The sequence below is a fragment of the Carettochelys insculpta genome, chromosome 8 (genome assembly GCF_033958435.1).
Source record: "Carettochelys insculpta isolate YL-2023 chromosome 8, ASM3395843v1, whole genome shotgun sequence".
NCBI lineage: Eukaryota > Metazoa > Chordata > Testudines > Carettochelyidae > Carettochelys > Carettochelys insculpta.
Window position 1 is genome coordinate 66,891,304 of NC_134144.1, and position 24,769 is coordinate 66,916,072.

At 42.9% G+C, this 24,769-nt stretch overlaps 1 protein-coding gene across 14 annotated transcripts in view; it reads left to right on the top strand.

Moving 5' to 3' along the window:
- CLASP1 (cytoplasmic linker associated protein 1) overlaps positions 1–24,769 on the top strand; it is a 247,601-nt gene that overhangs the window by 83,653 nt on the left and 139,179 nt on the right. For all 14 annotated transcript variants that reach the window (XM_075001118.1, XM_075001117.1, XM_075001119.1 and 11 more), the window contains exons 7-8: positions 1,042–1,139; positions 3,725–3,792. In XM_075001118.1, the coding sequence (XP_074857219.1) occupies positions 1,042–1,139; positions 3,725–3,792 (166 nt within the window). The remainder of the gene's footprint in view (positions 1–1,041; positions 1,140–3,724; positions 3,793–24,769) is intronic.

Here is a 24,769-nt window from a genome sequence, read left to right on the forward strand (position 1 = left end):
AGGTTCAGAAAAGGGCAACAAAAATGATTAGGGGTTTGGAATGGGTACCATATGAAGAAAAATTATAAAGACTGGGACTTTTCATCTTAGAAAAGAGGAGATTAAGTGGGATAGGATAGAGATCTATAAACTCATGACAGGTATGGAAAAAGTGAATAAGGAAAAGTTTATCAGGGTTCATCAGATGATACTAACGGGTAGCAGGTTTAAAACTAACAAAAGGAAGTTTTTCTTCATTCAGTGCACTGTAGGCCTGTGGAACTTCTTGTCAGTGGGGATGTTGTGAAGACCAGGACTTTAACAGGATTCAGAAGAGAACTAGGTAAACTCATGGATGATAGATCCATCAATGGGTATTAACCAGTATGGGTAGGAATGGTGTCCCTAGTCTGTGTGTGTCAGAGGCTGGAAATGAATGACTGGACAGGGATCACTTGATGATTACATGTTCTGTTCACTCTCTCTGGGGCATCTGGCATTGGCCTCTGTCAGAAGACTGGATACTGGGTTAGATGGACATTTTGGTTTGATCCAGTGTGGCTGTTCTTATGTTCTTAGTGCCTTCCTGTTGCTGTTGTGTTGATCTATTAGCATAGAGCTACAAAATCTGTTCCTCTCTCTTTACCATGATGGTCATAATGAAGAAAATAAAGTTAGATGATATGCAGCCAAAGTATATCCATCCTAGATGAAAGGGTGAGTGGACGTTGAAGCTGAGCAGACTTACTGTATGCACAGAAGCTGATTACTTGTGCCCGATTCCCAACTCTGCCACCGACCTGGCGTATGTTCTTGAGCAGGTCACTGCTGCACTCTGTGCCTCAGCTTTCCTCATTGGTGGAATGAGTCTAATGATATTGATCATTCTCTAAAATCTATGCATGAAAAGCAGTAAATAAGTGGTTAGAATTTATTAGCAAAAGATCATGGGAGCTGTTGTGGCTGAGAAATGGATAAGTGGATTATTTTGCTTCTATTAAGAAGTAACTTGAAAAAATGTCAAAAGCTGATTAATTTCTATTAAATCTCTTTTCTGTTTAGGTTCGAGATGCAGCAATAAACAGCCTAGTGGAAATTTACAGACATGTAGGTGAACGTGTAAGGGCAGATCTCAGTAAAAAAGGATTACCACAGTCTCGGTGAGTTAAGAATATCCATTATTTCTGGCAGGGGTGGGGAAAGTTTTTTGCGTCAGGGCCCCTGACCCAGAGAAAAATCAGTCAGGGGCCACATGAAAGTGAGAAGCAAAGAAAAAAGAAATCCCACAAACAAAACCCTCACTGATGTGAGGCCTGACTGAGACTCCTTTCTCCCCTCACACTGTAGCAGGGGGTTGGAGAAGGCAGACCTGAGGGTCAGGGCTACCCCCAGGCCACATTAACTCGTCTGGGAGCCCAGGGTGGGACCAAAAATGGGGGAGTTCAGTGTGCGGGAGGTGACTGCTGAGGAGCAGGAGTGGGGTCCAGGTGGAAGGTGGGGAGGGTACGGGAATGGGGAAGTGAGAGGAAGGTGGAAGTGACAGAATCATAACGTGGAAAAGGCAGAACTGTTAAATAAGGTGTAAATTTAACAATGAGGATAATTAACTGTGGCAACAGTTTACCAAGGGTCATGGTGGATTCTCTGTCATTGACAATTTCTAAATCAAGTTTGGATGTGTGTGTGGTTTTTTTTTGTTTGTTTTCTAAAAAGATCTGCCCTAGGAGTTATTTTGGAGACATTCTATGGCCTGGTTTGTACAGGAGGTCAGACTAGAGGATCATAATGGTCCCTTCTGACCTAGAATCTATAACTATAGAGCAGCCAACTTCAGACAGGTAAAAAGGACATTGGCCATGGGGCTGTCAGGCATCTGGTTTTCAACCAGAACACCTGATCGAAAAGGGATCCTGGCAGTTGAGTTGAGCACAGCTGACCTGGCAGTTGAGTCCAGTTGGGCACAGTGGCTAGCTCCTTATGGCTCCAAGAAGTAGCCAGCGTGTCCCTCCGGCTGCTAGGTATAAAAGCAGGCTGAGGGACAGCTCTAAGAGGCAGGATAAAAATCATATGTATTTCCAGGCCCAACCATTAAGAAAATCATTTTAAAAAAAGTTTCCCCCTCCTCAAATACTGACAATTGTGAGATTTACACAGAAAATATAAATTTTGAATTCTTTGAAGATTTGAACACCCAGAGGCAAATATAAGGTACAGTTTGGCCATATTTTCAGGATTTTTCTCTACAATCTTAAGGACTAGAAGCTTACTGCTTTTTAAAATGAAAGCTGAGATTCTCAGGTGAAAATGTCCAAGGGTGCTCAATTCTGAGTATATGAACATCTCACAGTTTGGGGTGCTCAGCACCATAGAGGATCAAGCTCTGAGTTACATTCGTGGAATACATGGTTGCCCAGATCAGACCAACTAGTAAAGGTACGTAGACAGAAGATGGCTGCAGGATGTCTTTGAGAAAGAGATGAATTATAAGAAGGCATAGGAAAGAGGAAAGCATATGTGCATGTGTGAGCAGTTATGGGAAGCAGGACGTGGAAATAAGCTTTGGGGTAGCATAAGTCAGAGCTGAGAGGGGAGGAATGACAGTGAAGTGGTTAGGAAAGCTGGGGGGAAGGCATGAGAAACCCAAGAAGGTGGATAGGTAAAAGTGGAAAACAAACACATGCAGAGTCTGAAAGGTGAGGCTGAGGTAATACAGTTCAGCAAAGACCCACAGATAAGTGGGCTTGAGCGAAAGCCTGAGGGTTCTCTGTCCTGGTTCTGTGACTTGCTTACTTTCCATTGGTGATGATCTCAGACCCCTAAGAGCCTTCTAGTCACTGATCTGACTTTTTTGTAAACCCAATCTGACAAAAGGTGTTGTCGGGCTCTGGCTCCCAGTGAAGGTCAGCATGGTCTTAGCTGTCACAGGGTACGGTCCCCGCTGCCTTCCGAGGGCAGGCTGTCCTAGAACTCAGCAACCTGTTGGAATGCTCATTGGCAGAAGAGGCCGGATTGATACTTAGACCATTATAAAACTGAACAAGGGACTTTTTGTGGCTCTTCGGGGACCATTATGATGTATATTATTGTTTTAGATATTAAAAGTGATGTCAATTAACCAGTGGACCACATAGAAGTGATGTGGACCTTCATCACCTCAGTGGGAGCTCAGGAAAGAATTGTTTCACCAACATCTGGTGTGTAGGAGGTGGCTGCAGTATCTCTCCATGCCTCTGTCTGCGCCACATACAAGTCTTCCGCAGTGTCTGAGTTCTGTACTCTATAGGCTGAAATATTGTGCTAGGCTAAAGATCTCCTGCTGCATGGCAATGCCAAGGTGAAAACAAGGCATGAACAGAAAAGAAATGTCATGGCCAAATGAGGATGTTTATTAAAACCCAAGACTTTTTTTTTCCTTCTGACATTTGCAGAATTGTAGATAAAGTGCAGTCAAAAGTACATGGAAACCAAGTTTTGTAATAGAAACGACAACTTTATTCCTGTCTGTAAAATGCTACTTGGCATCTGCCTTTTCTCTTTGTTTATTAATAATCAAATATTATGTCTGCATGTTATACATAAAATAGTTTAGAACCTCATTTTGTTCTCATCGAAGTCAGTGCCAAACATCCCAATGACTTCTGTAGGAAGAGAGTCAGTCCCTTAATCAGCGCTGTACAGTACAGGACTCATGGTAATTCACTGTGGTTACTCATTATGCCATTCATTTTCTTTAACTTTCAAACAGGTTGAATGTAATTTTTACAAAATTCGATGAGGTCCAAAAATCTGGAAACATGATCCAGGGTGCGGGTGGTAAGTAGAATACTGTTGTGGTTTCTGTTTTTGGTGAATTAGCAACATTGTGGAAATTCGTAAAATAAGTTGTGTGCTCATTCCAAAACATTCTGTTTTCTCCAATACATCTGGGAATGAAATCCTCATTGTGAGATGCAGAAGGGTAAAACACTAAGTTGGATGCATATTTGTTTACAATGGAAGGAATCTGAAGTTTCTTCACCATAAAAGATGTTTTTTGCTCTTCAGAAGAATATACCTGAGACAGTCTTCTTGTGTGTATCTAGAATGTGTTCATCAAGTTGCCATGTACATTTAGTGCAATCCATAGAATGACCAAGACAAGTGGGGCTGAATTAATTCCTGACATAACTTCATTGATGTTGGAGAAATTAGACAAAGGGTGAATGTGACTGGTTATGTCTTAAAGAGGGATCCTTATGTGGACCTTTGATGTATTTAACATAGATTCCCCTTAAAAAGAGTTCACCTGCATGTGTAGTGCTGCTGATGGTTGGACTCTGAGACAAGACTAGTGCATAATAGCGTTGTGATACCATGTTACTGCATTCTGTCAATGTACGCCCACTTCGCTGAAATGATGTGAAGTGGTGGTAGTTTATTTTTTAGTTGGAAGTTGCTTCGGAGCCTATTTACGTGTCACAAGCTAAACTTTCAGTTGGATTACCTGAATAATAGGAGGGCAATCCTGGAAGAAAGTTAGATGGGTCATGGCAGTAAGTGGCTTGGATAATTGTATGTATCCAAAGAATGAGTCAGCATTAAGAATAAGTTTTTTTTTTTTTTGTTTTTGTTTTTTGAAAGCAGAAAAATTGAGTAGTTTCAGGTTTCAAGCACAAGACTTTAGGTGTCTATTTTACTGTGGCAATAACTCAGAAAGGGTATCTGCTTCGTAACCTGCCTAATCCCAGGCCTTTAGGAAGTTTCTCTTATACCCAGGACGTGTGAGAGTATGGTGAGTGAACTGAGAAGAAAGCTCTTAGGCTTTTCAGTTTTCCTTGATGTTGTAGAGAGTTTCATCCCCTACCGACTCACTGCACTCCTAAAGTCCCTCCTATTCCTCTCTGCAACCAAGATATGAACAGACCTTGTGCAGGTAATCTTTATGGTCAGGTGATGCCTTCCAGTGATTATATTTAGAGAATGAATGAGGCTTGCGTCATCAGCCTTGGTCACATGTTTCATTGTGGACTCTGCTGTTCGCAGAGGTTATGCTTTTTCCTTGCGTTTAAAACTAAAAGGATATTATCAATGTTTGTATGAGCTTAGGAGAAAGCTACTGAACAATGTGCATCCCAAAAATTAGCTTTTCACAGGAAACAGCCTCCAGAATCTGCTGATTGGTTTCAGAGTTGGGCAGATGGCAGTACTTCTTGCCAGGTTCTACCTTTATTCTCAGGAACGCTGCTCTCTGTTACTGCTCCTTTTAGGGTATGTCTGCACTGCACTTTTCCTGTTGCAGTAGTGGGAGTGTGAGCGTGTAGGTCAGCTGGCAGCAGTTTAAATGCAGTATTTATCTGATCAGGGATAGATAATGTGGTCAAGCTGGTGCGACTCTGTCAGTGCTAGAGTTAGCTTAGACTAGTTCTCATCTGCAGTATATTAGTGCTCGCCCCAAAAAATAAATAAAAATAAAGCTGCGGCAGTGTCATGATGGAAAAAGCTCCATTGTAGACAAAGCAACAGACTTTTTCTACACTAGTGTTTTTCAAGCTTATGCTTTTATTTCCCTTCATTTGAAATTTTTAGGGGCTTTCAAATTGAAAAAAAAAGGTGGAAAACTACTGTTCCATACAGATTCCTTTAAACAGGCTTAAATCCCATTTTTGAAGACAGTATGTCCATGTTTTCAATACACTGTATTTAACCATCGCTGCGCCCAAAGCATGTTATAACAAGGTTTGTGTTAGTGTGTCTAAACAGAAAATTCCTGTGATGACCATGTTAGAAAACCATTGATGAGATTCTGCCACTAAAGTCAGTGGCAGAATTTCTACTGCTTTGAATGGAGCTGCTATTTCACCTCCTGTTTTAGCCTTCTTATTGTCCAGGGTTAGAGCCTGGCTGTCTAGCTTGATTGTAGGGCAGGCAAGAGCAAATGAAGTTGTGCCTGTGTACATACATGTTAAAGTGTCTTTTGAAACCATATCCGAGGCCTCCTTAGGTGGGTAATTATGAGTGTAATGTTGGCAAATAGGAAGGTTCATAGCAGAGTCCTGGCCTCCTAGAAGCACCCACCTGTATTGATTATAATAGGATTCCAAAATGGTTGTCAAACCTGCCTTACTTTGACGTGCAGGGGAATTAAGTAGGCAGAAAGAAAATGATTGTTTTCAGTGGAAGTGAGATGTGCCAAGAGAATCTGACAATGAAAAATTGTAACTGAAACTGACATTTTAGGTCTCAAAATATATTGACTTGGATATAAATGTATTTAACAGATGACCAATCTTTATGTAAAAGAAACCAGCAGCTAGAGCAAGGGAATTATATTATATTGAGAATCCCTTTTGGGAAATGTTCAGTAAGTTGTTTAGGGCTGTCCTGCACAAACATTTCCAGCAGATAATAAGCAACATTTTTTTTTTTTTGGTCTGAATAGTGAGACATTCAGTTTACTCGTAACACATCAGAATAATGGGATACGTTCTGCAACCAGTAGGGTGATCATCTGTCCCTTATTTGGGACGCCAAAAAGGCATCCCAAACTTATTTTTTAAAAGAGACCAATTGTCCCATATTTAGGCCCTCAGGGGCTCCAGGGCCAGGAGTGCCCGCGGTCGCCCCTTCCCTGGGGCTCCGGGGTCAGGAGCGCCCATGGCCGCTGCTTCCACAGGGCTTGGTGCAATGGGGAGGAGCTGTGCCCTCCCACCCATATCTCAGGACAGGGAGATATGGTTGCCCTATCAACCAGTAATGCTGATATAAACCTGGAATAACATTACCAAAGACAGTGGATTTACACCAATGTCTCCGTAATAAGAATTTTAGTCTTATATTTTTCCAAATAATCCCTGCTTTTTTTGTTGTGTTTTTTTTAAACTCTGTGGTTCATCATAATTACCTCAAACTGATGTTAAAAATACCTTATAACATTACTTATGAATCTGGAGTTTGATTTAAGGTTCAGTAATTTTATGAATAAAACAACAGTTTTACTGGGGGACAGGGCATAGGTCTGAATAGTAATTTGAAGTAGGTTTCATTTATATAGCAGACAGAGGGAAGGATTTCATCTTTGTAAGTGTGCTGCTTTCTGAGTTGCTAGGTTACCAGAAGGCCGTACAACCAGAAAATAGAGCTAAGGTGACTGCTAGACTTTTTCCATGATTCTAGGTGTCTATTTTGTGTTTTGCATACAATTAGTCAAACTCTTGAGGCAAAAATTACTGTATTTTCCACCCTTTGCCTTTCAGCAACCTAATTATTTTCTATTTAACTGCCTTTGCTAATTACGCAGATGTGCTCGTATCCTTGGGAGAAATAGATTTTCAGCATGAAAGAGTCAATAATTGCATGTCTAGTCAGTTGCCATCTTCACATGTGATGGTCTTTAATTGGGTGTGGTGTGGAGGGAGGCCCTTGTACATATAAATGTAGATTGAATTTACTCCATGAAATCCCCGCTGTTCTGCTTTTTCTGGGTTTGACCCTAGCAGGCCTAGAACCAACGCTTGTTGCAGCTAGCATTTTTTCCAGTGACTGCAGTAGGCTTTGGCTCAAGCTCTAACTACAGAGACTTCTTAATTCAAGTTTCGGAAAGGCTCGGATTAAGCACTCAGTCAAGCTGCTACTAAAATTAAATGTTCAGTATAACAATGGAGTCCTTTTCTCCTATTCTGACAAATAGAATGGAAATGGCCATCCTCTATAAATGAGCAAAACTGCTGGTAACCAAAGTCTCACTAATTGTTACAAAATTCCAATCTGATATGTGCCATTAATCACTATTTTCTATCTCAACTCCATAGATAGACCAAATCTTGAAGTCATCCTCAGGACTGGATTTAAGAGCAGATTAGACAGACATCTATTGGGGATGGTTTGGACAGTGCTTGGTCCTTCCATGAGGGCAGGGGACTGGACTCAGTGACCGCTTGAGGTCCCTTCCAGTTCTGGTATTCTATGATTGTTCCACAATAGTCTGTGTGCAGAGAACCGCCCCCTTTTTGCATGACACTGTGCAGTGTTCCTCACCCTATTTTTATATAATACCCCTTTTGCCAAAAAAAACAAAAACACAATTTTCAGACATGCAGGTTTTTTTTTCTACCATTGCAACACATTTGTGTTTAAACAACTTAATTGTAACTGTTTGATTGGAAGAAATTGCCTATAGGCAATAAACTTGCCATCATATTTATGATTGTGCAAAGACGATAAATAAAATATTAGATGAACATAAGTCCAGTTTTTCATTCATACATATGTATTATTTTATGCAAACATCACTGAACAGTGATCAATGAAATTACAAGAAAAATTATAATTAATTTAATGCAAAATTTGATTTTGTTTGGGCCAAATAAATATTTAAACCTAGGTTTCAGACTGCTGAGGGGCACAATTAAATCAATATTTCTGATGCAGTTTCCTGTGTACTCTACCTCCTTCCAAATCTGCAGTTTTATTCTTTGTTTTCACACGGAATCAGTCCATTCTAAACCCTTTCAGTTGTAATTATAAATACCAAACTAAAATTGTACAAATAGCAGTTTTATCACTTACTTCAGATAACAAGCATAATATTCCAGGGTTAAGCACCACCAGCTCCCCTGCTTTAACCCACTCCCCTCCACCAGAGCCAGGCAACCCCAGCCGTCCCCACCCCTCCATGTTAACCTAATCCCCTCTCCTCCAGAGCCAGGCACCTCCTCCCTGCTGTAATTCAATGCTGGGGACTCACCAGAGCTGCCACAGTCCCCATCACTGCTGCCGCGTGCTTCTCCCTCTAAGTGCTAGGGATGGACGTGTGTGCAGAGGGGCACACAGTGCTCTCATGGTTCTGAGCATTTGATTGCTCAAAGAGCCACATATGGCTCCAACACATGCACCCCTACGGACTTCTCTAGCATACCCTTAAGAGTATGCACACCACGCTCTGAGAAACACTGGTGTGGGGTGCATCCCCTCCTATGTCCACAGATATTCTCCTCTCCCTACCCCCAAGGGAACTTCTGCTTGGACTGAGCACTTCATGGAGCAAGTTGACCGCAGTAGGTGAATCAAGGCTGGTGCTGCTCTCTGTGGAAATCCAGATAAAAGGTCTGACAGTCGGGAGCTCTGAGCACTCTGTGTTTTGCGTGGCCACTTCCAGGAGAAAGGGCATTAGAGGAGAAGCACCCATCTGTACAGGGTGGCTCCCATCCCTGTGCAGAAAGGAGGAATCCCACTCATCCAGTCAAAGGATTCTACCTTACCAAGTCTTTGCCAACTGAGCTCATGCAAGGAAGACTTTGTGGTCTTTCTACAGTTTGCTGTAGGAGATGGTGGGAGGTTGAGTGTGAATCTTGCTCCATATTCAGGCAAAGTTTTCATGGATATTGAAGGGAATTTTATCACTAGGAATGGGGGCTGAAAACCCTGAGGATTTGGGTTCATGCTTTTGCAGCCTGAATTGTTTACCCTGTACCTTTCTTTAGGGTAACAGAGAACTTCATACTAATAACAGAAATCACAAGCTGCTATTTATTGATTTCTGTTTACAGTGGGGCTCACTGTACACGCAGATATTCATCATGTACTAAAAAGGTCCTGCTTAATCCCACTACAGAGAGTGAATAGTTTGTTAATAATAAAACAACACCAATAGTGAACAAAATAAGCCCATCCCAGCCAAAGGCTTTCATTGGGAAAAATTCAGATCTCTTTAAAGAGGATGTTTAGTTTAATGTGACCGTACTACACCGTGGATGAATCCTGTTTTGTGTTTGTTTCTTGTAATGATCTTGAGAATGGGAACGTGATTAGGTGAAAACAAGTAATTTTCTAGCCTTTCATCTGCCATAGTAGTTATAGACGGTAGCCACTCTTGGCTCTTTTGACATGATAAGAAAGGATTTGCTGAGCTGCAGTGTTTCTGCAGCTGTGCTGTTATGTGGGTAGCAAGCCACATATAAACAAGGAAATTACAAAATTGAAGGGGATGTTTTTTGTGATGTCTCAAGAGGGTTGAACTAACAAACAGCATTGTGTTTGCCTGGATTCACGCTCTGTTGCATGCTTAAATGTCCATTAGAGCTGGTGTTCTGTGAATCTTGCTGCCTTGGTGATGAAAGCAAAATTCATTTCATTGACTGAACAGTCCCTTGAAAAAGGAGAGGAAAGAAATAAACCTGTACCTTTTGGTTATAGAGAGGACAAATAAAGATCCTTGTCACACCTCTTTGAATTTATAAGGTGCTCTGATAAAAACAGTGCTGTCCTGTTTCAGGGCTAGTTCTCCTGAGTGCTATGGTAAAACAGATAGCTAATAATAATAACACAGCATAGAGCCTGGTGTAAAGATATAAATGGATCCCTCAGGTTTGCTCTGCTAGTTTTCTTGAAAAAAAAATCAGAAGAGTGAGCAGAAGTGATCTGGATTTTCTTTATGACGAACCTCCTCCTGGTCTTATGTCCTAGCACTTAAAATAAAGAGGGAAGTGCGAAAACAGTTTTAGGAGGACAAATGTTGTTTTGCTGTGTGCAGAGTAGGCTTTTATTTTGGAATAGGGGTAGCAGTTGTCATCTGTGCTAGGTCACACAGGGAAGCCGTTCGGGAGGGCGGAGAGTTTACTGGTGTTTAAGTTACTGAGAGATGTACTGAAGGGGCTGCTTTTAGACCACAACATTCTTTTTATTAGCATCTCAGAATTACCGCAGATTATGACTACTGGGAAAGGTAGGCATTCTGCTTAACAAATGAGCAAAACGAATGAAAATAGTAATTTATGCCTAGGAATCTGTTGTATTTTAATTTCTTTTTAGCAAAGAAACCAGTAGATTTTATTGTTGAGACAATAGTGCAATGAAGAAGAAACTTTAAAAAATAGGCTGTAAGCTACTTTAGAGTATAAATAAGAAACACGATTGAGACTTGCCTTATGTCTAAATGCAGATAAATCGAATGGGGTAGAGAAAAAACATATCTACAAGAAAAACACCAGTAAGAGAGGAAAACGACTGATGGATTTTTTCAAACATTGTTCATAATTTGTGTTGTATGTTTGAATATTTGTTGATGCTTTTCTTATCATGTGTTTGTCTCAGCTAAGGAAGATGATTTTAAGAATATGGGTATTATTGAGACAGTCCCAGATCATTTGTACATGAACACGGAAATGCAGCTAAAGAAATAGACTGAATGGAGAAATCATTGGCTGTTCTGGACTTTAATTTGTTTTATGGCTAAGGTTCTATAGCAGAAAAGATGTCTATTGAAGTAAGACACCGTGAGGCACATAGGAACTTAAGGATCTATTTGATTGGGGAGCCTTAATTTTGAGGATATTCCAATCCTGTGTTTTTATTTCAGCATTTGAGAGGACCCATTCGTGTTAGCCATCTTTGTAAAACTGTCCTCTCTCTCCCCTTGACAGTCTCCCACCCCCTCGTTCATTTATCTGAAAAAATTATTGGCTCATGGCTCTCTCTTGTGAGACAAAATGTGATGCTTGTTTTTAATGGATTAAATATGAAAGAAGTTTACATATATGATTGTTGGTGTCTGATATTTTGAATAGAATGTGGGCATGTATTGACATTTTTTCTCTCGCTATGTGAACCTAATCTCGGGTCTTTAATGTAACAGTTTAGAGGCTATAAACTATTTGAGCTTATTAAATGAGGTGAGGTTAATATTACCAATAATACTTTGCATTTCTATAGTTCATTTAATCTTATCCCTTTTAGAATACTACTGCAATCCCATAATACACGTGTTAGGTAAGTTAATGTTTGTTATCCGAGTTTTCAGAGGGGAGAGAAGAAGTGAATGAATCTTCAGTCTCTTTTCTTTGCTCGCCCAACAAGTTGGTGGTGGGCCGAGAATAGAAACCCAGAAACCTGAGGCTGCTAGTAGTTACGCTAACCACTAGGCCACGTTCCCTCCCACGACAGGGAAGGTTTACTAAATTTGCCATACTGTGTGAAGTTGTCATTTTACCATCAGATTTCCTTTCATTTTGATTAGATAGGAGAAATCAGAGAATAATATTTCATATATGATTTTCCACACATGAACTCTCCCTGTTTGGATGGATTTAATGCACTGGAGAAAGAGTCATGCTCTATTTTCTGTATAAACTAAACATATGTTTATTGATATTCATAAAGCATGAATGATCTCTTCAGGCTGTGGCTTCCCTGGCTCTTAATGACCAGCTGATGGAGTTGAGGCCTTGGGGGGGCGGGGGACTTCGTCCAGCTGTTCTAATGTATAAGGAAAGGCCCAGTCTAGAGGACATCAGTGGCATTACGAACTGTGTAAAAATAAAAAGTTGGGAGAAAAATGACATGGCATCTTCTATTCTGATGGCATCGTCTGGATAGAACCTAAAGTTCTATAGACCCCCATGGTCACCTTGAGATATTGAGAAGGGACCCTTTGCCTCTTGTCGTCCTCACATGGAAGGGTGAGTTTGAGCTGCTTCCATAGTGGTCATTCTCCCCATTTCTTAGGCTTCTTTGTAAGACCAGGATCTTCCTGGGGGGAAGGACTAGGTCAGGGAGCTATTGGATGGTCAGGCACCTGATCTCTTCTTATACTGCAGTCCATTTTGTGGTGAAAGATAAAAATCATGGTAACCTCCATCTGCCTATAAAACTCTCCATTGAGGAGGTTGTGGGGGCAGTCCTGCCAGAACAACTCGGCTGGAGCAAGGAATGTGCAGGAGGAGGAATGGGCCCTCTCCATTTATGGCTTTGTGCCTGTCAGATCACCAAGGATCTTCAAGTCTTAGTGACTAAGTTGTTCTGTTCTGCAGTACAGGGAAAACCTTTCCCATCTCTCTCCAGAACAATTTGGGGAAACACTATTTTTTTTTTGTTCTTCCCTTGAGATTCCTTTGGAAGGCTGAGTGTGATCTGGTCTTGTGTATGCGTGAATCACTGAATGCAGCTATCTCTGGTGTAGAGCACAGTCTGGCTGATGGAGGTGTGTTATTTGCTTTGTACTTCTGGGTTTCCACAGCACTGCAGCCACCAAAGATGCTACAGGATTGCTGTATAATATTATGAACTCTAACTACAATTAAACATAATATGTTACACACATTGAACATGTATAACCAAAGAAAACAAAAATAAGAAGATACTGATCAACACGTTGTACTATCAAGTTCAGAAGCTTACTGTGTGTTTCAGGCTTTGCTTGGATAAAGGTCAGGCCCATATGTTTTGTGCACATGCTGGGGGTATCTGTGCTTTTGTGACTGAGATGCTGGGGGTATCTAGGTTTAATTTCTAGCTCATCTTTGCATTCTCTGTGTGACCTTTGGTAAGTCAATAACTTTATCTTAATGCCCCATCTATAAAATGGGGCTAATTCTTTTCCTCTCTTGCAGGAATGACCCAGAGGACAGTTCCATCATGAAGAGTTCTGAGATGCTCAGATAGGACAATGCTGCTTAGCATAAAGCTTCTAGATGGGTAAATGTATGATCTTTAGAGCCCTGCATAGATACAAAATATATATCTGTATCTGCAAAAAAGATCTGTGGATATCTGTATGACACCCACGAATGCAGATACCGGTGGATATAAAAAGAATATCTGGGGGTTTGCAGGGCTCTAATGATCTTAGCCAAAAACATTATGCAATATTCACTTTGGTCATTAGGGAGGTGAGTTTAACACATTGTGGTCTAATGGTTTAAGAGTTCTTAATCTGCATTGTCTCTTTGGACAAGCCTCTAGGCCTCCAATCCCTGATTTGTAAAGTGGGATTAATGTTTCCCAAACCCTTGAAGTGCAGCGGAGACTGATTACTTGAAAGTTTGGAATCTACTTTGAAAAAGGAACTTGTTCTGTAAGATAAACATTTATTTAAAGTGAGAGCGGCAGTGTTTAAGTAGAGTCCTCTTATTATAGTTACATTGGTAACTGAGGTGCACTTTCTGTTTAGTGGGTTATTTTAGCACTGCCTTGAAAAACAGAGAGGACTCCTATTCCTCCTGCCTTCCGCTATTCTGTTGTCATTAAACTCAGTCTGCAAGCCTGTGGACCCAGTACTTCTCTGACTTCCTAATCACTTTCAAGGGCCTCTTGTCAGGTTTTTCAGTGATCTGGACTGGCAAATATAAAAGGTCAAAGTTACATTTAAAATATTCCGATGCTACCCTTTAATGCCCTTGTGTCCAACCAGTTCTGAAGCCATAGCAAACTAGCCATGTTGTTCTTAATATATATTTATTGTTCAAGCCAACTAGCCACGCTCAACCGGCCAAACAGCCATATGTGGCTAGTACGTTGGACATGCTGGTTTTAGTGTGAGTCCTTTTCCCTCAGTGAAAGAAAGATTAACGCTCAAAATTCACATTGACTTTGATGCAGGTAACAACCATAAATTTCTTGCACACCTAGAGATGAACAGAATATTTGCATACCAAAGGTTTCCCTGTACTAAAGGAACTTTCCTTGGGGATGTGTGGCTACTCAGTGGCTATGGTAAGGGAGATAGGGAATAAATATCAAAAGGGAATATGTAAAGTCCATGAACACCATTTCTTGGATCTTTTGCAGCCTGCTTTGAAGTGATAGTGAAATATTTTAAAAAAATGGAATAAAGGGAACTGATGAAATGTTAGGCCTACCAGTGACCTTTTGCCAGTCAAGAATCCATACAGAGTGATGTGAACTAACACTGTAGCTGTGACCATACTATGTATCTTAGTCAGAGCTTGTGATACTGAGCAAGGGGCGGCACAGAGCAGAGGTGTTACTGTTTCTCTGGGTCAGGTCTCTTTTCTCCTGCCCTCTTCTTTTGGTCCCACTCTGAGGTTTGTCGTGATCACAATAAAACAGACACTGCCCATAAAACCAGTTCTGAACCAGGCACCTTGTATCTCCCTCTTGCTCAACTGTCTGCCTCCTGTTAGATCACTGCCAGAAAGAATTAGGGTCAGGGCTGGTATAGCATTAATTCCAATGACATTTCCTATGAAAGCGCAGTTGTAAATCTGACACTTCTAATGTAATATCACTGACATTTATTACACATAACATCCTCCGAGGGCAGCTCTGTCAACAGAATGGCACTTTGAATATTCTTCCCCCCTATTTATGAATCTTAAGCTGCGTCTACACGTGCACGCTACTTCGAAGTAGCGGCACCAACTTCGAAATAGCGGCCGTCGCGTCTACACGCGTCGGGCGCTATTTCGAAGTTAACTTCGACGTTAGGCGGCGAGACGTCGAAGTCGCTAACCTCATGAGGAGATAGGAATAGCGCCCTACTTCGACGTTCAACGTCGAAGTAGGGACCGTGTAGACGATCCGCGTCCCGCAACGTCGAAATTGCCGGGACCTCCATGGCGGCCATCAGCTGGGGGGTTGAGAGATGCTCTCTCTCCAGCCCCTGCGGGGCTCTATGGTCACCGTGGGCAGCAGCCCTTAGCCCAGGGCTTCTGGCTGCTTCTGCGGCAGCTGGGGATCTATGCTGCAGGCACAGGGTCTGCAACCAGTTGTCAGCTCTGTGGATCTTGTGTTGTGTAGTGCAACTGTGTCTGGGAGGGGCCCTTTAAGGGAGCGGCTTGCTGTTGAGTCCGCCCTGTGACCCTGTCTGCAGCTGTGCCTGGCATCCCTATTTCGATGTGTGCTACTTTGACGTGTAGACGTTCCCTCGCTGCGCCTATTTCGATGTTGGGCTGAGCAACGTCGAAGTTGAACATCGACGTTGCCGGCCCTGGAGGACGTGTAGACGTTATTCATCGAAATAGACTATTTCGATGTCGCAACATCGAAATAAGCTATTTCGATGTTGGCTGCATGTGTAGACGTAGCCTTAGGGTTACTAATGATTCCTGGCAATTACAGCAACAGCATTAAAGCACTAATGAAAGTAATATATATAAGGTTAAGTGCATTGACAAGTAGAAATAAGTCTTTTAATTCTTAGCATTCAGGAGCAGGATTTTGAAAGGCTAAAGTATTCTGAATCAAGGCTGATGTGAAAAACCAGGGCTCTTGGGGAACGGCCATCAAAATTAATTTCTATAACGTTCTGTGGTAAAATACTGCCCTTTGTAAATGCTCATTTTTCAGAACTGCAGATGCAAAAATATGCCTATAGTGTGTGTACAGGTATTTGTGTACATGAATTTTTGATAACTTAGGCAAATAAAAGTGCTAAAATTATAAATGTTGAATAATATTTTGTATTTCCATGTCCCAGAAAGCATGTGATGTGCTTTAACCATCTGTGTCCCCAGTTTATAAAGAAGGACCTTTGTGGACAGAGAGGTGCGTTAGCTTACCCAGGGTCCTACAGTGGTCCAGCAATCTCCTATTCCATCCCTGTGCTTATTTTACTATCCCCAGTATAAATCTGTGGTTTTTCATAAATGTCTCACTTGTATTTTCTTCCCCACATGACAGACACCTCCTCTTCAGTCTACCCCAGTGAAGTGATGTCTCTGCAAGGATAGATTTTACATGTAGAGGCACAGTAGCATGTAAACTGTCTAAGGTCATAGAGGCACTACCATCTAACAGGCTGATCCTACTGGGAGGCAGGAGCCCTAATTTCTGATAATGCTGGTCCTGTCACTGATCCTTTTTATGGCAGTTTTGGACAAGGCCCAGTGCTTCTCTCAACCATCTTTACAAGGGGGATAATGATATGGTATATACCCACTCCTAATGCTGCTGTGAAGCTTAATTTGATCATGTGTTTACATCTTCAAACGAAGGCCTGTGGAGTGCCTGGACTATATAAGGCAGGGGTTGGCACCCCCGGTATGCGTGCCACTTTTGACACGTGAGCTGCTTTTTAATGGCATGCAGCTGGAGTGGGCTGGAGGGCAGGGCTGGGGCTGGAGTCGGAGCCCTACCACGAAGGCTCCTGCAGTACAAGACCTCGTCGCAGGACTGAGCCACAACTGTGCTGCCCCCCAAACACCTGCCATGGTGCAGGCTGTGGATGGAGTCCCGATCATACAGGCTGCAGAACCTGCTGCAGGTTGGTTTCTTTCCCTGTGGGATGGGGGTGGGTGTTTGGGTAGGAGATAAGGTGCAGCAGTGGGTGGGAGGTTCAGGAGTGGGCTAGAGTGAGAGGTCTTGGTGGGAGGGAGGGTGAAGGAACAGGCTGAGTGTGGGGATCTGGGCTGGCAGCACTCTGTGCTCCATGCCTCCATAGCTGGTGATAGCCCCCTGCCCATGGCTGGCAGCAGCTCTGTGCTCCTGGCTACTGGGCCTCCCTGCCTGGGGCTGGTGGTGGCTCCCTGCCCAGGGCCAGCATCTGCTCTGCGCTCCTGGATGCCAGGGTTCCCTGCCCAGGGCCGCCGGTGGCTCTGGTCCCAGCCTGTGGGGCTGCCTGCCAGACCAGCTGAAACCACAGAAGTTGCTGGACCAGGGAATCCGGGATACAAGACATTCAAACTGTATTAAAATCTCAGACATTTTTAGGTATTTAAAAACCCAGCCAGATGGAGATTTAATGACCGAATCGGTAAAGTTCTGCATATTTATTAATGAAGCTGCTGTAAGTAGGACTATTAGTGACTTTAAAAAGGATCACTGGCATTTGGCCCTGACCTAGAGGTCAAAAGTCAAATTTCAGCACTCTGCCTCGGAAAGGTTGCTGACCCCCACTGTAAGGTTTTAATGGCAGGGCCTCAACTTTTGGTCAGAAAAGCAGCATGCACATTTACAGAGCTGTGTAAATGTAGCAAATGTTCTTTCTACAGGAAACTTTGTGCTAGATCCCAAATACGTTCTTGTCTCTTGGAGCACAAGCTAAGAGAATGGTTTTGGGATCTCTGCATTTGACTGAGGTGCAGAAAGGAGTAGCTGAAAGTTCTCCCTTAATGGCGTTGTGTGACTCAAACTGACAGTCTTGGTTCAGTTCTACTGAAGAGAGTCCATCTCATAGAAACTACCATATACAATCACACTTGGAATTAATCAGCACCATTACTGGCAGCCTCAGGAGTAGCCAGGCAATGTATGGGACATAGCTGAAGTGTTCTCACAGCTCTTCGGGTGCTTGTTGGTGAACAGAAAAGTCCTGTGTATTAGTAGGATGTGCTCTCTGTTTTCCTGTCTCAGAGGGATAGTCATGTTAATCTGTAGCCACAGAAACAACGAGTCGTGAGGCACCTGAAAGACTAACAGGTTTATTTGGGCATGAGCTTTTGTGAACGTTTTTGCCCATATAAACCCATTAGTGCTTAAGGTGCCACAGGACTCCTCATTGCTTTCTTGGTGATTTATTTTCAGACAAGGCATATCACAAGTGAAAGAGGTTTAGCTGGTGTAACTAGCAGCCTCAGGTCAGGCGCTAGGATAGCAAGAGAGCTGCAAGCAGGGATTCAGGTGCAGTGAGAGCCGTGTAAGAGGTGTTACGCGCAGCATCTTGTTGTAGTACCCTCTGTCTAGCTCTGTGCTGTTTCAGTTTGCTGAACTCAAATGGAATAGTTCATTATAACAAGCAGCTGTTGCAGGGCCCATAACCAAGTTAACTTTATTCCTGTGTCTAGACTAAAGAGTAAATCCTGTGGGGTTTTTTTTTTTGTTTGTTTGTTTGTTTTGTTAAAGATGCTGAGTGCAATGCTTTCAGATTTAAAGTTTCTCTCTGGTATTCAGCCATTTCATGTACTAAAATCATAGGTTTAAAAGGTCGCAAAGACCCATTAGAACATTAAATTTGTTTCCCAGAGAAACAGGCTATATACACTGATGGACAGTCCAGCATTAACTGAACTTTTGGACAAATGTCTTCACTTGCACCCCAGCACACACATAGAAATCGGTAGTATTAGTGTCTCCTTTCCCCGCGCATAGTACCACTTAGGAGCCAAATTCGGCTCTCAGTTACTTTACATGGGCAAGCAGAGAAGCTTCATTTTCAGCATATGGTCCCCATCTGCACTTCATTGCCTTTCTTAGACATCCTTAATTATGTACATTTGTCGGAAATATTTCAGCTGTTTCTTGGATGCAGTGGTGGGATTGTAGAGCAAAACCCCCACTGTAATAAACAGCAACTGTCCTCATTTTGAAGTATAAGACGACAAATACTGTATGAGTCTTGATTTCTTTTGCCTACTGACAGAATTAACTATGACCTGCTGCTCTGCCAGAGGAGTCCTTTTGTTGCACTGGGCTAAGCAGTTTGAATTTCTCTTGTTTACTTTCAAAAATCCCAAGAAGATTGACCAAGTGAGGATTACTCAGGACTCTTATCTGTGGTGAGTTCAGCAGAGGATGGGGCTAGGGGAATTAAAAAGCTAGTAACTATTTCTCTGCATTTGGCCCCCTGTAAAAAGTTCACAGCCACCAAGAGCCAATATCACAGAAAAGATTAAAGGAGATAAAGGTGTTAAAAATGCCTTCTTTGCCCTCCCACTACCATTGAAAATGGCATGCCTGAGTACTGTAGAACCTGAGTTATGAACACATCAGGAAAGGAGGTGGTTGGTAACTGAACAATACATGAGGGAGATTCTTTCAAAAGTTTACAGCCACGCATGGACTTAACATAGCTTTGAGACTTTACTATGCAGAAGAAAAGAAAAGCTGCTTTCTCTTTGGTAGTAGTTTGTTTAGCAGGACCGTACTGTATTAACTTTTATTTTAAATAGAAGAATCCATCCCTCTGATCACTTTTTACTTATGATTCTGAAAAGTAACTGTTCAGCTGACTCACCGGTGAATGGGATTTGTGCAAATTTTCTGTTTTTCTTCTGTTTTTCAGTTTGTTTGTGCAATTGACAGCATTTGTTTGGTACCTGGGCCATAGTTTCCCTTGCTGAATCAGCTAGCCCCTTTTGTCTATGTGGATCTTACGTACAACGGGGGAGAAAACACAGCTGTAGAGCCCCCAAAATGGACATCAGGCCTGAGGAGAGGGGGACCTGTAACTTCTTTTCATGCAGTTATTTATTTATTTTAAATTTCAGCTTAAAATAATAGCATCAGCTGCTCCATTTCTTTGCTTACTTCCCATAGTTGTCAGACCACAGTGCAGCAGTGTCCTCATCTCTTACACGGGTACAAAAGCAGACTGTTGTCACTGACTGCACGGGGGCGTGTGGGGGGGTGGGGAGTGGAATTAAATTTATTTCCCTCGACCTCTACTTCCTGGATATTTTTAACAGCGTCACTAGTATCATTGTGTGACGATGTCCATTCTCTGGATCTTACGACCTAAAGTTTGTCTCCCCTGTGCAGGGGCGTTAGGAGGGGGATGGGGCAGGGGGAACTCTCATGCCCCAGGACACCCGCACAAGAGTCGGGCATCAACTGGCTCCCAGCTTTAAGGGGGAAGGTGCCGGCGAGCAGCGCTGGCAGGAAGGCAGCACCGTTTAACTCAGCCTCTGAATGCTGAGCAGCTTTTCGATCACGGTGGGCTCCCTCCATATGAACAGGGCTCTGGCTCCAACCAGAGCCCTAAATATCTAAGCAGACCCGGATTTGGCGGTGTGCCAAAGGAATCTTTGCGTGTTGACGTTTCCTCCTCTTTGGTTGTTGGTGAATTTGCGAAAGTGAAGGAACCATGGCGCTGCTTGGAGCAAGGCACTGGGCAAGCAGGGGCTGTGCAGGCTTCACCCCCACCCCCTACAACATAGCTCTGCAGTTTTGTCCTAATTTAGATTCCTACTGTTAGTCCTGGGCTGAGCTGAGCAGCACCTGCAGAGACTTCTAATCATACTCAGCATTTATGATGTGGAGGGACAACCACATTCATTTTCCTTTGAGACTTTAATAGACTATATGACCCTGATCGTCAAGAGGCAAGGTCTTTAATAGTCGCTTGCTGAAGTGGCTAGCTCTTGGCAGTATCCCTTCAGAAAGCTGCCTGCTATCTCCTCTCCTTCTGTAGATGTTATTTTTTGTTCCTAGCTTTGTATTTTTGCTGTGTGATTTTTGGAGGGGACTCTGCCAGAATTTAGAGCTAAACGCCACTGGGTGTTTCCTGGACATGTGCACACGCTCCTGTTCCTTGTTTATGGTTTTCCTCTGTGTTTCTCTGAAAAGAGTGCCCAGGCCAGTGCATTGTTATGGAAGATATGGCGTGGCCCTAGTTTTCCCCACAGATACACGCTATTCATAGCACTCTTGTATAGGCAGGTTTGCACGGGATGCCATCTGTTCTGGCAGGCAGTGTTTGGTCAGGCAGGATATCACACCTTGGGCAAACCCTGTGCTGGAGGTTGGAGGGCTGCAGATAACTCAGAGGAGAACACTGCTTTTGTTATTCAGATCTCTGTTAGCCAAAAGGGGATTTAGGGCTGGTGAAAGGTTCTGGATTTAGAATCGCATGGGAAAAAGTCTTCTCCATGTCAACAGAACAAACCTGAGCTGAAGGGGCCACCTCTAGGGATGAGGGGAGAGGTGTCCAGTCCTTCACCTAAGAATGTCCAGATGTAGAAACTTGTCCAGCAAATCTATTTCACATATATCAACAAGCCTAAGGTGTTAAGACCTTTAGATCACTACTGGCCCAGGCAGGATTTCATGAAATAATTTAGGAGTAAATGATTGTATGTTTTGATACCATCAAGCCTCAAGTCCAGTGATAAAATGGGATTTTATCAGTATTATTTCCCTTATTTGGAAGACCATGCGGCCCTAGAGCATCTTAAAGACGAACAAATTGATATATTAGGTAATGAGCTTTCATGGTAAAACCCGCTTCTTCGGATTCTTCTTATTTGGAAGGTTAAGTCTCCACTCTACTAGAATTTTTTTTAAATGGTTTTCCTAGAACAGTGGGAAAAGAATGACACAGCAAATCTTCCATGTTTCCCCTGGAGCTAGAATCTTGATATTTGCTATGTCTATTCACAGCAGACCGTTGGAAGCAGAAAATTCCAAATTGAAAATTTGACCTTTCCATCAGAGGTCACCAAAAAGTCAGCGATACTTTCATTTATCAAATTTTAGCAGTTCAAGTGACTTTACATAGATAATAGGGCTAGCAGTAAATAAAGATTATTTTTCTTCTATGAGCTGTAATTGGGAGACATGAAAATCTGTTGAGGACACTAGGTCCATTATTATATTTTTGCCAAGAACCTTTCCAGACCTGTTTCTGGGAAAGTTGATAACACACATTGCCTTCATGTCACTGTTACAGTCTGTTGTCTCCAACAGTGTTTCTCAACTTTTTCTTTTTTATTGAGTACCGCCGTTAAAAAAAAAAAAAAAAGAAGTACCCCCCAGTACTTACAATTTTCAGACACGCAGATTTGTTTTTTCTACAGTTTCAACACATATGTTCAAATAACTTAATCGTAACTGATTGGTTTGAAGAAATTGCCTAGAGGCAGTAAACTTGACATCGTGTTTTTTTAAAACTAAATAGTCAGCAATGTAGTGATAAAGAACAGCAATAGCAACGTCACTTATGCCTGTACAGATGAAATGGGATGAGTCGAACAGCACAATATAAGACCATTAGTTATATTGGGAGTAGTGTTTTCTCAGTAACACTTCTGTGTGAAAATGGAGTTGAGAATTCACAAGTTTGATAGCTGGCCAGGTTCAAGTATTTTTATTAGCCAATGGTGCAGGCAAATCTGAACATAGCTGTCTCTCATGTTCGGCATCTCCCGTGTGTTCATTTTCCTGTTTGCTAGCACTTTTCTCTTTAGTATCCATCTGTGGTTTCTTTCATTTTAAAGGGTGCCAGATGTTGTGATGTCAAAGTGCTGGTGTGCTTGCCAGAGTGAGAATCAGAAAAATTTGAGGGTACATTGAAGCCACCTTTTTGGGGGGTAGAAATTTAAAGTTTTAAAATTCTTCATTCCATAGCTCTAACAGATTTATACAATGTTTACCTTCATCAAAATTCCCCACTCCCCTCCTGTTCCTTTGTAGGGAAGATTAGTCCTGTTCTGGAAAGCCTCTTTCCTATGTACTTTAAAGCAGGGTCTCTCAGCCTGTGCATTGGGACCGAAACTTGTGTCACCAGAATGTTTCAAAGGGCCACCTGGCAGCTCTTGTGGCTGCTTGTGGGTGGGCTTCTGTCCCTGGTCCAGGCACTGTACCCTCTGGTGTCAGAGCACCACTCAGGTTTGGTTCAGCCATCGCGATGGGAGCCCATGTAGATGAAATTTGAGTGCAACTCCAAGAGTCAGATCTCAGCTTCAATCCAGCCGGGGAAGGAGCTGGGGGGCTAAAGCCCTGAGCTGTGGTGTTCCTCACAGGGCAGAAACTGAGCATGCAGCCATAGGGCTGAAACCCTGGCACCCCCGTGCGAGGCTCAAACACTGGAAGGGGGTAGAGGAAGTGGAAGAATCTGAGCAGAGCTGCAACCCCAGAGCTTGCAGTGCCTGGAGTAGAGAGCCAAGCTCAGCCAGCCCCCCAACGCAGGAGATGCCATGTAAGGTGAATGCTGGGCAGGATTTGACTGAAGTGACCCCAGGGCAAGGTGTGCTCAGGGTGGGGTGGAACAGCCACCCAGGGTGCAAAGCTGCAGCGGTAGCTCAGGCCAGTGAAGCTAGGTGGTCAGGTGAGTCCCACACGCTTACAGGGGTATCAGAGAAGTTGAGTGAGAAGGGCGTAATTGCTGGGAAGGACCCTGGCTGTGAACTTGGAGCATGGTTGGGTATGGAGGGGAATGGAGATTTTTTTTTTTTTTTTTTGACAGGGTGGGATTGTTAGGGACAGCGCAGACCCATGTCATTGTCATGGGACCTGCTTATACTTTGACAGCCACTGCTTAAAGCATGATTTTCCTAATGGGTAAAGGGAGGCATGGCTATTCTAGGATAACTTTTTCGTAATGGAGCCTGCGTGCTGTAGAATCCTTGGTTCAAGAAAGACACAGCCCTGTCAACATGTGTTAGAGGAAATGGCTTGTTTGTGAGACCCTGTCTGTCCTACCACCATCCGTCAACCTCAATTATGTAACTTTAGCTACGGGACTAACGTAGCTGAATTTTATGGGCTTAGATCTGTTTACTGCAGTATTTTTGCCACAGTAAGCTGACAACTGATGCGCTGCCATCAATTCTGCTTACCCTTTTCCATTTTGGTGGAGCACCGGCGTTTACTGGAGAGCACTCAACGGTTGACCGGCACTGAATCGATCGCTGCCCATTGATCCAGCCCGTAGTGAAGACATGGCCTAAGATGAACAAACCAACGTATCAAGGAAAAAATATTATGCAAGTATTAGAGTCGACTGAGCGTGGCAGCTGTTCTTTGGGGTTATCTGAGACATACAAGATGGCTGTGCCAGCCAGATTTGCTTTTGTGGGAGGATGGGGGCAGAGGGAGACAGCACTGCATGCTTGTCAGAGAATGGTTCATTTTTTATTAATGAATTGATGTTCATTGCTCTTTTTTTTTTTTTTACTGCTCTTCTGTTTTAGTTCTCTCACATTCAGTCATTTTAATTGACTCTTGCTCGCCCAACAGTGCATGCCTTTGCGTTAGGCAGGAAACCAGGATGCACCTTGTTAACGTGAATCTGAATAAATTTGAGTTTATATAGGGTGTGAGTTGTCCATAACCAAACTGCTTTAAAGGAAGGTTGGGAATAACAAAACTGGATCAAATCTTGCAGACACACAGAAATTCCTCAGACCTCACTTACCCTGGGCAAGTCTGGGCTGAAATGAGCCAAATGCAACCCTAGTTTAAGGTGACAGAATTCAGTAAGTCAAAATTGGGTCGTTAGACCAGTTTTCTCTCAGCTGGTGTCAGGTGACCAGCCACGGCTTGAGAAGGTACAGGCTACCTCAGGTACAGGCCCAGCCTGGAGAAGGAGCAGTGGTAGGAGCTGGCTGGAAAAGGAGTATTCTGGCAGAACTACCAGGTAGTG